Source organism: Echinops telfairi, unplaced genomic scaffold, assembly GCF_000313985.2.
Source record: "Echinops telfairi isolate 266 unplaced genomic scaffold, ASM31398v2 ScPeMD7_7439;HRSCAF=8477, whole genome shotgun sequence".
In the NCBI taxonomy this organism is placed as follows: Eukaryota; Metazoa; Chordata; class Mammalia; order Afrosoricida; family Tenrecidae; genus Echinops; species Echinops telfairi.
The window spans coordinates 982,836-998,127 of NW_022111339.1; the positions used below are offsets into that span (position 1 = coordinate 982,836).

The 15,292-nt window shown below is 42.5% G+C and overlaps 1 protein-coding gene across 3 annotated transcripts in view; it reads right to left on the bottom strand.

Annotated features, from left to right (window-relative positions):
* Nucleotides 1–15,292, bottom strand: part of RANBP9 (RAN binding protein 9) — an 84,894-nt gene that overhangs the window by 17,672 nt on the left and 51,930 nt on the right. For all 3 annotated transcript variants that reach the window (XM_004715287.2, XM_045298690.1, XM_045298689.1), the window contains exons 3-6: nt 14,284–14,336; nt 13,025–13,192; nt 9,707–9,729; nt 1,839–2,023 (exon numbers count right to left, since the gene is read on the bottom strand). In XM_004715287.2, coding sequence (XP_004715344.1) covers nt 1,839–2,023; nt 9,707–9,729; nt 13,025–13,192; nt 14,284–14,332 — 425 coding nt within the window. In that variant the 5' untranslated portion in view covers nt 14,333–14,336. The remainder of the gene's footprint in view (nt 1–1,838; nt 2,024–9,706; nt 9,730–13,024; nt 13,193–14,283; nt 14,337–15,292) is intronic.

Genomic DNA, 15,292 nt, shown 5'->3' on the forward strand with positions numbered 1-15,292 from the left:
TAAGGGAGAAGGGAACTGTGTCTTGTACTTCCCATGGGTCATGATGAGTACTTTTTTTGTGGCAAAGGTGAGTGTGGGAGGGAATCTTCACTGAACTCAATGGTACTGAGACAATAATGCATCCTGTACTACGAGTGCATTGCCACTAGGCTCAGTGACAACCACTCAAGAATATGAAGGGGATCGGACCCCCGGAAAACAGCCTATCCCAGCTCTACTTCATGGTAACTATGAGATCTGAGTCAAGGTGGTCTGTTTGCTCAACTGCGAACAAAGACCACCGTGCCCAGCTCTAGAGAATGATCACTCCAGGAGAGAAGCATGTTCTCAGACTCCCTGTGCCTTTCGGATCACTTCCATCTCCAAAGAATATATTGTGTTAGATTTTTAATGTAGGGTGAATTTCAGCTGAATTGTGTTGAACTAATGGTATCGAAAGTCTTTTGTTATTAGCTTGGGCTACAGTGCCATAGCAAAGAAGACTGAGAAAACTTAGCAACATGAAGTTTGCTTTTATTCTCTTTCAAGTCTCTAAGAGTTTCCACTTAGTACTAATGACATTGCCTTTCAGCAAAGGTACGATCTGGAAAGCTAACTGCTGTATAAATTACACTGTCCTGCTGCTTTCCTGAATGAAATTCAACTTTAAAAGAAAAATAAGTTTTAAGAAGTTCTGTAATAAAATAGGATATAATTTTCTAAAACAGGAATTTTAATGTAGTTCCTATTTCATGGTACTTTTATTTGACCCATATTTTCTGCTCTACTGCTGGCTCCACCATATTATCCCTGAATCATAAATATTTATACTGCATTTAGGAATTCTACTTCCATATTCACTGCTTCTTGAGCTTTGTACTTTTTACCTTGTCTTAAAAGTCTAATTATAAGTAAGTGGAACTCAAATTAATTAGTAAGATTTTAAAAAAGGATCCCTTAAGGGAGAGGCTTGAAGTCAGATTTTCTTCTTTGAGAGGGAAGGCGATTATAAACTCCCTAAGCCTACATGCTAAATATCGTAGTGTTTAGCAAAAGGGGAGAATTCCACTAAATCAAAGTCCTTGGTTCCCACCCACAATCACACACTCTACTAGCAGCCTCAAGCTCAGCGGGCACAGCTGCCCGGCAGTGTTTCGGAAGGCCGGCCTGGTGACCCACTTCTGAGCACTCACAGATCTGAAAACCCGATGGAGCAGCTCGACACTGGACATGGGGTCACTGGAAACTGAACTGATGGCAACTCACATCCAATCAATGACGTGCTGATCTCATTCTAGAAAGCAACTCATTCCCGGGGATTTTTTTGAAACACAAATTGTACCTGGCAATACATGAGATACACCATGATTATCCCAATGCTTCTGCCTTGTTGCCAAGCAGTAATTTTTCCCATAAATATTCCAACTACTGCTGAACTACAGAGCCAAACTTCTGGGAATGTTACAAACTAGATTCCTGCTTTGAATACATCTTTCTCACCACCACTAACAGCTGAATCATGTAACCTTTGGGAACCACTACATCCTATTACAAGAATGGCGGGCAAATGAATGAACTGAACCTACGGGCCTAGTTTCATTTTACTTCCTGTCAAATTAAGAAATCACACTGAAATGTAATTCTGCACGTGTCTCCAAATCATTCGTAATTTTCTTTTTAAATGGTTGGGAGTACAGCCCTGTTTGTGGAGAGATTAAAATACAATCAATAGTATATAGCCTTAATACCATTAGGATTTCAACAGACTATTGAAAAATTCCCAAGTATGCCCAACAAAGGACTCATCTTAGAAAGGAGATACTGTGAGACACTATCGAATCAAATGTGCTCCCTCTTACTTTTGTATCATGGTCTGCCATTCCCCTTCTCGGTCTCCTACAGGGAAACGGTCGATCTGTGCCTGGATCTTGGTTCTCCACTCCCGCATGTAGTCCTCGATGTCAAACACAAATGGATGCTGCCCAAAATTGGCATCGACGACTTCTCCAGGTGTCTGAAGGCCCACAGTGGGGTACAAATTTGGCTGTAAGACAATGCATTTCATTAAATGCCTGTTCCTTTAATGTCAGATGTATTCATTCTTTCAAATGCTGTGTTTACAAGAAAAGAACCATACATTTATTTCATGATTTTTTTTTAATCCTATAACACCTGAATTTTTAATTTCAGGGGAAATTTTTTGTTTTGTTTTTATTCTTTACTTTCATAGGTATCAACATATATTAACATATACATTTAATGAAATGTTATGAAAACATCCACTTGGCGTTATAGGGCTAAATCTCAAAACAATTACTGGAGGAACCCTAAGCAAGCAAACAAAAAGCCTCAACTAAACTAACAGACATGATCTTGGATGAAAAATATCACTCCTGCAAACTCCTCACCAAGAAAAAAGAACATGCCACATTGTCCCATGTACTTCTAATGTCTTAAAGACCCAATCCTTGCTCCTAAGAGTATGTCATATGGGAGATACCAGTATAAACATAATTTGAGTTACTGCTGTCTTTACATGATTTCTAAAGGCAGCATTTAAGATTTTGTTTGTTAAAAATATACGCAGAACATATACATATATAAACTCAACAATTTCTACAGGTGCAACTCAGTGACAGGGTTGTGTCTTCAAATGGTGCGGCCATTCTCACCTCCTTCCCCAAATAGCTACCTCTCCGCTGCCATAAGCTCACAGTCCCGAGTTTCCTGTCTAGTCTTCAGAGTTGATGTTTGTTATCGACTATATTCCGTGTCTTTTAGTTCCTTTTTTCCTGTGAGCTTTCTAAGCCTCCTCACAGATAGTTCTTAAAAGAGCAAAGGCTCAAGGTAGACATTTTTAAAAACAAGTTTAAATAACAAATATTTGGTTTTTAAAGGACTTCGGGGAATATTTTGGTTTAAAGCTTAAAAGGTAATCTCAAGGCAGTCATGTCAAGGTGCATCCAGCCTCCACAGATGCAAGTAGTCTGGAGTCCATGGGAATGTGAAGTTCTGTTCTGCATTTCCTCCCCTTTTGATCAGGATCCTGCTCTAGAGTCTAAAGTCAAGGTGCTCTGTAATGACAGCGCTGTATACCCAGTTCTTCCGGCCTTACGGTGAAGGGGGCAGCTGTTTCTGGAGGCCATTAGTCCCCTCATGTTGACTTTCTTCCTTCTCTGTTGTTTCAGAGAATAGAGACTAGCTGTCGTGCTTTGGACGTAAGACCCTGGGGCACGACACAATGTACTGAGGTCAACAAAGCACCAAACCTGGTATATTAGGCCAATTATCCGGGCTGTACCATGAAACGAGGTCTCTAAACCTCCCCGCCAAGGAACTAAACCCCTAAAGTATTTGGTTGTGCATGGGCAGCACCACCAGCTGCTCTTTTACTTTTGCTTATTATAAATATCTCTATTCTACAACTCTGACCTACTGAGCGTCTAATGGCATACAACTTGTTGGCAGTAATTACAGCAATCAGTTGTGTAGCCCTACCCTTCGTCGATGCAATCTTTCCTTGAATATGAACTGACTCAGCAATCCATAATTAGTAACACCCCTTCTTCCACCCCTTCTACCCTGGTAACCACCAGGAAGCCTGCATATCCATACCCTTGCCCGTTCTTGTCTTTCTACAGAACTTAGGCTATATTGACACTATTTCCTAAAGAGCCCCAGTGGAGTAATGGCCAGTTTGGCTATGGACTGCAGGGCCAGCAGTTCAAACGACCAATCACTCCAAAGGAGAAAGATGGAGATTTCTACTCCCGTAAAAAGGTGTGGTGTGGGAAACTCACAGGGGTAGTTCTATATTGTCCAGTGGGGATGCCAGGCATCAGAACTGACTTGCTGGAATTGAGTTTGTTTAGTTTGGCTACACTTTTCTACAACAAGCTGTACAGTTTTGGATTTCCACTAGCAATGGATACATCCTTACCAACATTTCTTATTTTCTACATTACCCTTCTTAGTGGGAGTGGCATGGTAGTGTGGTTTTGATATTCACTTCTCTGACATCTAATATAGAAACTAATTGTTAAAGTTAGTTACCACAGAAGTACAGCTCTAACTGGGCATGTACCATTCTAAATTTACTACTTTCATGTATCCTTTTACGCGTGAAGCACCTTTGAAAACAGGTGGTGAGAACTTAATTATATGCAAACACAATGCCACTAGGAGTGGAAACTGTCTACATAAAAACAAAGACTCAAATCCACACATTTCAAGGAAAGAAAAGGGTGAGACTGAATTTCCGTATTCATATAGAAATGCATTCAGATATTCTTCAAAATTTCCAGACCAAAAATACAGGAAACTCTTCTGGCTAAATAACTAATTAATCAATAAATTTGAAGTTACTATGTGTCTACTAAATGCCAGGGATTAACCATACCAATTATTATGTCCATTACAAAGACAGAGAAATTGAGAACCGGAGGGGTTAGGGAACTTGTTCCATGGTCACCCTGCCATTAAGTGGCAGAGCTGAGTCAAGAACATGGGTTTTTCTGACAGCCCTGTAACTAACTCCAAGTTTCCCACATCTGCACGCTCCGCACTTAAACCTTGTTATGTCATTATCACAAGCATTTAGAGTACGAAATAAGTTGGAGGGTCAGAGCAAATACCCTGTGCACAAATACAAAATGTTTGCACAGCTTCCACAGCAAAAATCTACGAAGAAATGTTTGAAAAGAACTCATCAGCCAAGTGACAAAATCAGAAACACAAGGAAAAATAGAAATATACAGTGGTTTAAAGCATGCACATTTAAGATCAACAGAAATACAAATTCAGTGTCTTAAGCCAAAGAGAGATGGCAGAATTAGTAATATGGGGCAGTTTGCTGCAGCAGCTTAACAACCCTGGCGGCCCTGTGGGGACAGAGAGGCTGCCCAAGGGCAGCAGCAGGGGCCGCTCAGAGCCCCTCAGGGAAGCCAGACTTTCTCCTCCGCACTGCACGTTGTCAGCCCGGAAACAAACCCACAGGGGCTCTGCTCTGCCCTCTTACTTCACTGTGAGTTGGAACTGGCTCAGTGGCAGTAAGGTGTTTTATTCCGTTTTTCCCCATCTCCTTTTTTGGGGGGTGGGAGCAGAAAGTACAGTTCTTTACAAAAAGAAAACTGACTTCTTCATTTCCATTAGCCAATGAAAGATAAACATCTACACTAAAAGTTCAACATACAAATAAAATATTATTCTCAGTAGAAGAGACCTGTTCTATTTAAAACATTTGAAGGGAGATGGAAGCAAATTATCTATAAAATGTGGTTTCCAAGTCAGCCTTAAAAACTGGAAAGTAGCATCATTTAAAAAGAAAGCGGCTACGATAACAAAAGGACTGTGCCTGATGACCAACAAAATTAGTCTACAGATAAAGACTTCTAACACTGATGCGGTGAGGAGGGAAAGACTTTGGGGGCTGGGGGTATAAAAGCCCACGACTGCTCCAGGGCAGCTGTAGCACAGTGGAGGTAGCTACCTTTCCTGCAGATCTACTCTTCTAGAATCCAGGACTGCAACTGGCCAGTGAGGGAGGACAGGTAGAAAGCCAATGTGTTAAAAAGCCACTTAGAACCGCACCACAGCAACCACCTCACCCGCTATTCCCGAGGTGACGACCACTGTTAGTTAATTATAGTGGGGGAGAAAACAACAACGGGCGATTCAAAAGTAGGGCAGAAAATAATTAGAAGGCAACACAAAAAGTGTCGACATGTCTACAGCCAAGTAAGGAGCCTTTTCCAAAGGATCCCTACTCTCTCTACCAAAGAGAACCCAAAGCCAATGATAAAGCTGCTTACTCTTAGCTCGCAGTGCTGCATGACACAGAAAATGAGGGGGAAAGGGCTACTAGGCCCTTCCCCAACTCTAGAGCATGCATCTACCAGGATTGCACCTAAATGTGCTGCCATCGCCTGTCACTGCAAATGCTCTGAACAAAGACCATCTCACCTCTGAGCGCTGTAGTACTTGATACTGCGGGCAAATAAACATCCTGCCACATCTCCTAACCTTAAAAAACCTAGGCTGGCCCTCTTCCTATCACCAATTCCCTTCCGTTTCTTTACACCCCATCCCACGGCCAGCGTCCTCCAGAGTCCTGGTGCTCTATCCAGATTTCTCTATTACTCTGCTCAAAGGTCCTTGTCAAGGTCACCAAATGGTCTCCACTTTGTCAAACAGAACGGCCAATTCGTGGTCCATATTTTATTTGCTTTATTAAGCTAAGGTGTTCCCTCCTTGGTGTTTTTCCCCTCAGCTTTCAGGTCACCCAATTCTTCTCATACCTCACTGGTCTCCCTATCTGAGTCGCCATGGTTGGTTCCTCCTGAATTGGCATTCCCCAGGACTCAGTCCTTGGTCCACCCCTTCCTTCCTCGGTGTCCCCACTCACTCTTCCCTTGTTAAGCAGTATCCTTTTGCTGCTTTGAAAGAGGAGCCAAATGCCAATGACTTCCCAAATTTCACTCCCAGCCCCAATCATTTCCTTGAATTACAGCTTGCTTAGGCAGGGCTGTGGGGTAAGCACTGGCTGACAGTCCAAACCCACCCAGTGCTCCTAGGGCGAGGGGGCTATTCCCCAGTCCCACAGAGAAGGGAAGCCTCGGAAACGAAGCGGGACCACCAAGATGGAAGTGACTCAGCAGTGGTGGGTTTTACACCAAACGGTCTAAATGACAACTAATGAACTTATTATAGAAATCCTAATCTCTTCCTTCAAACGTGCTTCACCTGTGGTCTTCCTCACAGCCAAGCCTGACACTTCCATTCCTTCATGTCCTCAGACAGAAATCTTGAAGCCAGGTTCTTTCTCACGTTTCCACCTCGGATCCGCCAGAAAATCCTCCTGGCTCGGGTTTGGACTTCAAAACAACCACATTTGCTGTTATGATTTATGTTTTCTTTTTCCCTGTGTGAGTTTCTTTTCCAGCCTTGAGGGCTACAAAGGTTGTGAGTCTCCGCTCAGGCCCCACGGCCCTTCCCTCTCTCCCTCCAGCTTCCCAATCTGCGACGAAAATGCCTGCTTTGTGCACTCTGCACCGGCACACGCGGATCACGGGAACAGCGTGTGCATTTCTGTTCTGCGGCACACAGATAAAAAGCAATGTGGGCCTAGGGTGAAATGGACCCAGACTCTTCCTACTTGATTCAGATCACCCAGAGGATGGGCTTTTGGATTTCTGGTTGCGGTTGGAACAGAATGAGACTTTTGGAATGGTGTGATTGGTTGAATATGGGAAGGGCAGGAATTTTGGCCAGTGAGTGGCAAACTTCAATGGATTGAGTGCCCTCGGCATGTGTTGGCACTGTATCCCTCCCCTGTGGGGACACCTCGTGCTGGGTTTCTTTATTCTGTCCAAGACCTCACCACACGGTCAAGTGTGCCTTCTATACAATCACCACTAAGATTCTAAAGGGCCGCTCACTCAGAGACCAACAAGGAGCACACAGGCAAACACAGACGCCACCTGGAACCGAGGAGCAGTGCTGGAGAAGCTGGGACACAGCTTCCCCGCACAACACACAGAGAAAGTCCGCCTTCTTCCAGAGCTTACTTTACACCTGGAGTTTGGACTCCTGGCTTCCTACACTGAGAAAATACAACTGTTCTTAACGCCAACCATTTGTTACAGCAGCGATAAGAAAGAAAGATTATTTAACTGTCTCTCAAGCCTGACAAAAACCCTTTAACCCATCTGGAATTTACTTTGGTACAAAATAGAAGATTAAAAAAAGAGGGGGGGGATAGAAGATTAACCCTTATCACCCTTTATTTAAAAAACAAACAAACAAAAAAACACACTTGTTCCAAAAAGGTTTCTTGGCTCTGCACACCCTAGATTTTATTGGACTTATTTTGGAAGGGTGTTTTCTATTATTGATATTTTATCACCAGTCCCAATTATTTCCTTGAATTACCAGCTTGTTTAGGCAGGACTGTGGGGTAAGCACTGGCTGACTGTGCAAACCCACCCAGTGGTTTGATTTCTTCTCTACCCTACTCACTCCTAGTGCCCGATTCATCAGGAATATCAATCATCTCTAGATGCATTTCTATTTTCTACCTTTGAATCTTCCTTCATCTCTCAAAAGATATACTTTCAAATATCCCAAGACACAATTGCATCTGACCATGGCCAGTGGCAGACATACCATGGCAGACAGCTGTCACAGTATGGCTGTCACTGCCGCCACACTACTACAGTCTGCTGAAGAGTGAGCTCATTGGGCCTTACTGCCCTGATTGAAATACTTAGGTCCACTACAACTAAGCCACTAAGGACCAACTGAGAAAGAAATACCCGAGGTCCTGGTGATTGTCAGAGACAGTGCTTTCTGGTAACATTAAAAAGTACCCGCATCCCAAGAGCGCAGTGAGGTCGGCCGGCAGCTCAGAAGGCGCCCCAGTGCAGAGCGCGAGGCCGAAATGTCCACCACTGCTCCTGACGGCGCCGAACACACTGTTGCACTGAAACCACGGCCGCAACTGAAACATGACTGAAAAGGCTGAACTCTTAATGCAAACAAGTTTGGGGAATTGCTTCATCAATTTATATTGCTCGTCTCATCTTTTTAGTTGTACAAGTAATATTGATTTCTGAAAATCTGTTTCCTTAAAGAGATCACTCAGTAGGTATCAAATAAAAATTCAAAGCAATAGGAAAGCACTGTATTATTAGATTATTAGACATGCTGTATATTACCCTGGTAGTGTCTCTGATTTGATAAATAAGGTTCCCAGAATCAGGCACTTGGCACATTTTGTACCAGTAAGGGCCACCATTCACTCACTCTCGAGTTCCTGTGAGAGCCCTCTCCCGCCCGCCTGGCTTCCACCTTAGTGCCCTACAGCGGACTCTGCACCCAGCGCCAGCGCGCCAATCAACCTGCATCGCCTTTGCATTTCCATCAGTCAATGCTCAGCCAAGCCTAGATGCTCCCGCACTGACTCCCCTTCCTGTGTTACTGCACCCACCTCCCTGGCCCGTTTCTCTGACTCATCGACGACGACTGTCCACCTCAGTCCCCTTTAGCCACACTTCACACATTATCTCGCACAAGCCGGGTGCATTTGTGTTTCAGGGCCTTTGTGCGAATTCTTCCCTCTGCCCAGACCATTCTACCTCTACACACGGCTCATTTCCTCACTCCTTCAAAAATCTTAAACAAGTTCCACCTTGTGCAAAGGTGAGACATGAACAGCTCTGTGTGTCTTGTCCCTGACACTCCAGTGCTCTAGTCCCACCCCACCCTGGCCCTTTCTATCCTTCGTACTTAAGATCTTTAAAAAATATGTAGTCCTTTGCTATAAACACCCAAAGCACAGCGATCCCTAGGTGTTCCGTGCAACAGCGTCCCCCCAGCACCTGCCATGGGCGGCCGTCAGCCTGTGCTGCACGAGCAAAGGACAAAGGCTGTGCGGCAGACCCTTGGTCAAGGGCCAACGACGCCAAAGAAGGACGTCACAGAGTATATTTCAGTCATGACTCCTTCTTGATGACAAAATCGTACAACTGATTCTAGTGCACTTCAGTGCTACATTTCTGAGGGCCCGAAGCAATGTGTGCTCAGAGAAAGGATCTCTATTCTATGCAAGCTATTAGATGGGATGCAGCCCAGTCACACTACATTCTGAGCTTTCCAAACATGCTTAGGATTCATTTCTATACTTTTAATTAAAAACACAAAACTGCTATTAAAATGAATGATGTCTTACCGGTAGATCAGTGAAAGCAATACCTGAGGGAAGAAAAAACAGAAAGTTGGATTAGAAGCTGTTTTTCAAAGGCAAGCTATGGTATAATGTCTCACTAAAAAGGAAAAGAATAAATAACAAAGGAATATATATATGTATATATAATTTAATAAGACTAGCTCCTTCTAAGTAGCACTAACATAAGCCTGAAAGAATGCAAGTCCCTCAAATCATCAGCCTGAGTGGTTGTGACAGTTAGGGTTTGTGACAATTTGGCGGGCCTCGAATGTTCAGTGATTTGAAGTTGGGGTCAGGTTCTCAGAGGCGAGGGTGGAGTGCTACCGCCTGACTCAGGTCGCAGGCCTGGTGCAAGTAAAAGAAAGGTTCCTCAGGGATGTGGTCTACTTCTTATGTAAGTGGATGCTGTGGGAAAGAACTACTGGTTCTTCCTGGCACTGAATCATGCTCATAGCTCAGAGACTTCCAGTTGTTGGTGTTTAAGTCAATGGTTTGCTCTAATTTATCTGCTAGCCCGGTGGCCTTTCATCTGAACCACCAACCTTGTTACCAGCCAGCAGTCTACCTTCCAATCTTGAGTTCATCAGCTCCCACAGCTGCATGAGGAAGGAGAAGCCTCATCTAACAACTGGCCCACAGACTTGGGACCTGCCTGGAGTTGGACTTGACTGCTTCTACAACTGTACAAGTAATTTTCTGAGAGCACAGTTGCATATGTAAAGTCAGCGCCACTGGTTCTGCTGCGCTAGAGAAGCTGGCCTAACACAGGAGCTATAGATCAATGTTATTTCTAGGGTGCCATCACTGCCTTCAGTATTAGCAAAGAGGTTTTATATAACTCATATCTTCAAAACTTAACACCTTAGTGATCACACTTAAAAAAAATGCGTAGCAGAATGGTCCCCCTTTGAATTTACACACACACCCGAGTTACTTCATCCAACCCATCAATTAATCTTCATCTAAATTTAGCTTCAAATAATTTCAGTGGAGGTAAAGTGGGATATTTTTATCAGAGATAACAATGGCATTTGTTTCTTTTCAAAAAGAAAAGTATATTCTTAAAAAGTAAGAATATCTTAAAGTTAAGTTGACCTATGTATTGAAACGTTTCCTCCTTATTTTCGCAAATAAAAACCCTCTTCGTGTGCTGAAGAAATCTAGAAGCCATCTAGAACCTAGCAAACAATGACAAAAAGCCACCTCTAGTGAGTGCTGTATTCTAGGCAGCGATCTAATAAGAATTTACAACGTGCCATTCAGTCTGACCACCTATGATCCTGGTTGCCAACTGAAACCACGGAGGCACAGGCATACTGAAGTCTCTAAGCAAGGAACAAACACAGGCAAGCCTGACTACAGAACCTGCTTTCGAAATCAAGTCTCTCTACATATTCAATAATACTGATTAAACTTGTAATACCAATGGCAAGTGCTTCAGAATACTTAAAATCTGAAATGATGCTTATTATATATCCTTGTCCTAAGAAACGTTTGTAGATGTAAAAATTACTTTATTATTCAATATACACATTTCATTGAAATATTTATGAAAATCCAGTAGGAAAAATATAAAATCACATCCCCTATGAGCTCCACCAACGGAGCCCTGAAAGTGCTGTAGGTTGGATGGTGAGGTCAACAGGTCAAACGCACCAGTTCCCTGTGGACCTTCTATCTCCCAAAATGAAAATGTTCCTCAAAAAGTTAGGGCCAAAAGGTTAAAAGATTTTTCTTCTGCATTTTTAAATAAAATATCATTCTGAAAGCAGATTCCTCCTAGATTAATTAAGCTCTTAAACATCTTTTAAGCTGCTTAAACATCAATTAAGCGGCCAAAACAACTAAAACGATCCCAGTCAACTACTTTGACAAATCAGAGCCAGAAGAGCAACAAGAAACCAAAGCTGCTCTGAAAACCAGTGGTCGCAACGATCAATTCTCAGGTGCACGGACGAACTACCAACAGTGCGGAACCCTGGTGGGGAAGCGATTAAGCACTGGGCTGCTAACAGAAATGTCTGTGGCTCAGTCCACCGGTACATCCACGGATCAAAGATGTGGCAATCTGCTTCCAGTAAGATTTATCGCCTTAGAAACCCCACAGAGCAGCTCACACTGTCCTATGGGGCTGCTATGAGTTGGAATTCCACTATGTGGCAAAAAATTGAGTATTTTTGTTTAATCGATGCAGCCAGATACTCAGCATTTTCTTTGAAATGACAGAAAGAGCAGGCTCTGTGCTACTTAAAGGAAAAGGTATTATATGACTAAATATATTCATAAGAAAAATGGAATTTTTGCCTTCTAGAGCTATTTCACTTTAGCCTCCTTTGACTTTATCCCATTCGAAATATTTTCTAGTGAATCTAGATTTTTCTATCAGTAAGATAATGTGAAACTTTTTAAATGAAAAATTTTAAACTTCTAAGAAACATTCATATTTTTAAATATGTAAATGGTACATACTTGACTAGAAAAACCTTATAACCTGCTTGTCTTAGAACTTCCATTTCCATCTATGTACCTCTTATTAAGCAACATGCCCTTTATTCTCACAGGCTTTATGATTCTTCTTGCTGGGTCTGCGCCCTTCCACAGAACTTGTGGTCACTATCCTGGCTTTGTAGCGGGTCTGTCCTCTTAGTCGGTCCCAGTCCATGCTCGAGCTGGGAGCATCCAGCTCCCTTGTGACTGCACTACTCATGACCCCGAGGACTGACAGCCCAGTTTTCTTAGCACCTGGCCCCTATAGATTTGGAGCATCCAGCTCCCTTGTGACTGCACTACTCATGACCCTGAGGACTGACAGCCCAGTTTTCTTAGCACCTGGCCCCTATAGATTTGTCCGGTGAGGTGTTTGTTTGTTCAAAGTAAAGCAGAAAATGCACAGCATTTCTATTACTGTCATAGCTGACTCTGGGAATTTTATCTACAGTTATTTCTCTACAACTGACTGACAGAGACCGTACTAGAGACACATGTTTACCATTTCCTCCATTAAACCAGTAAGAGCCCTTTCCAGAGACTCCTGCATATAGGAGAACCACATATTAAATATAACTATAATGCCCCAAAACAAATAAACAATCATCATTTAAAAAAACCCTCACTGCCACCGAGTCAGTTCTGACTCACAGGACGGGGATAGAAAAACCCCACCTCCTAATGCAGGCCAGCTGGTGGCTTCAAACCGCTAAGCAAGAGGTTAGCAGTCCGATGTATAATCCACTGCACCACGAGGGGTCCTTTAACTTACAACGCTGCAAGTATAATAATAATGTAGCTGCTTATTTTACATGTAATGTGTCATTTCAGTACCTAAACTATGTCCGTTCTTGGTGTAGAAGCAGGTATTGTTGATAAGGTTAACACAACAGCCAATGACATCACCGGTTGTAAAAGTCGGTCCATAAGGTTGTCCCGTTCCAGAAGAACAAAATGAATGTCCATCATCCCCATGGTAACCATACGAATGCTTATCCCAACCTAAAAAGGAAGTTCCAGCATAGTTACAAAGAAAAGTAAGCTCATTCTGCACCAGGTTTACTAAGGTTATGAAAAGATTTGCCATAGTAGTACACAAACAGCGCACAAAAATAAAACCCCCAAATGCACATTGACAGGCTCAAAAAATCATTCTAGATCACTTTTCTTACTGCAACACTACAGAAAATAAACTCACCCAACAAAACCCTACAGTAAGTACTAAACGAGCAGAAATATGAGTGCAGTCCCACCGCCGCACACGTTTTCCAAAGATTTGCTTTCACCAGCATACTGAAGAAATTTGTTTTAAGTTGTTTACTAACAAGAGAACACACTTTACTGTAAAACAGAGTATTTTACCCTATTCAATCATATGAAGTTTTCAAGTTCCTGACTCAATTATAAAACTCCATGTCTGGTCTTTCAGCAGCACTACTACTAAGACATTTGTAAACACAGATATTTTATTAGTTATACCTAAGGAGAACTTTTGCGAAATAAAGCTCATTTAAGCCCCCTGTCACACATAACCGTAAGCAAAAAGATATACTGACAGCATGGCCATGTGATCCCAACTGACTACAATTAAACAGCAGCTAGGCATTTCATTTCATTTCACAGTCCCTGTTTAGCTTTCTATTTTAAAGAGATTATTTTTTCTTTAAGTACCAATTTCTAACATGTGCAGACGAAACACCACTAAAGAGAATCTCGGGCCTGTCTGGCTAATGAGGGCATCAGCCACTATGTGGGCCTCGTTCAGCCCTTCCCTGGGGATCTCCAACAGGAGCCCATATTCCAGAGGTGGGCTCGGAGAGTGAGTGGCCAGTCAGGTGAGAAACAAGCAACCCATTTAACCATTTAAAGTCACCGATGTAACCCTAACCTACAAGTTAAAATAAAATTTAAAAAGTCATAGTACATATATGCTTTAAATTCTACTAAGCTGCATAGCAGCTAACTTTATTGCTAACTTTTTAAGAACTGATCAAATTCTACTTTGAACTCACAGCAATCAAAAGTATGGACAATGAATGTGGTTTATTATTATTAACCAGAAAGAGCAAGCCAGAATTCCATGACAAGCATACCTGGCAGCCTGTTCATGTTCACACCTTGAGCAGAAAGACCAATTCCCATGTAACTGTTACAAAAGAAAGAAAGGGAAAAAGCCGGTTATTATATTCTTGGATGGGAAAATAATCAAACACTTAAAGCATTATCAAAACCAGAATAAATCACAGACTTTGTCAATAAAGCAAAGAGACAGTCTATAAAAGGAAAAAAGTATTTGGGAACCATTTAACTGCTAAGAGTTCAACATCCAAAATACATAAAGAATACCTCTAACACAACAAAATGACAAAACAATTTAATAAAAACTGAGCTATATAATTAAATGGACATTTCTCCAAAGAAGATTTACAAACAGCCAATGAAAGTGGGTTGCATCTGGTCGATTCTGAATCACAACCAGTCTGTGTTTTGGAGGACAAGCTGTGAGTTTTAAGAGGTAGATCACCTAGCCTTTCTTTCTGGAGTCTGCTGGGTAGACTCAGTCACCAACCCTCCAGTTAGTAGGCCTGCAAAAGTACTACTGTCATGTTAACGGTGGCAGTACAAAGCAAAAGAGAGACCACTTCACACCACTACGGTGTTCTACAAAATAGTCAGCAAGTGTTGACTGGGGCACAGACACTGAAACTCTTGTATGTGGCTCATGGGAATCCACAATGGTGCAGTTTGGCAGTTCAGACACACCTTCAACATACTCGACCTCATTGTTGTTGACGGTTGCTATTTATTCCAAATCAGAATAGCCACATAATGCCAGACATCCTTACAAGTCGAAATAGTGCTTCCATGAAAAACAAACAAACGACAATGGGTGCACAAGCAAGTATGGTGAAGAAAGCTGATGGTGCCCAGCTACCAAAAGATATAGCACCTGAAACCTTAAAGACCTGAAGATAAACAAGTACCATCTAACTGAGAGACAACAAAACCCACACGGAAGAAGCACACTAGCCTGCCCCTACTCGATCGCTGAGGACATAGGGGGTGCATTAGCAAAAGTGGGGAAGAAAACAGATGGTGCCC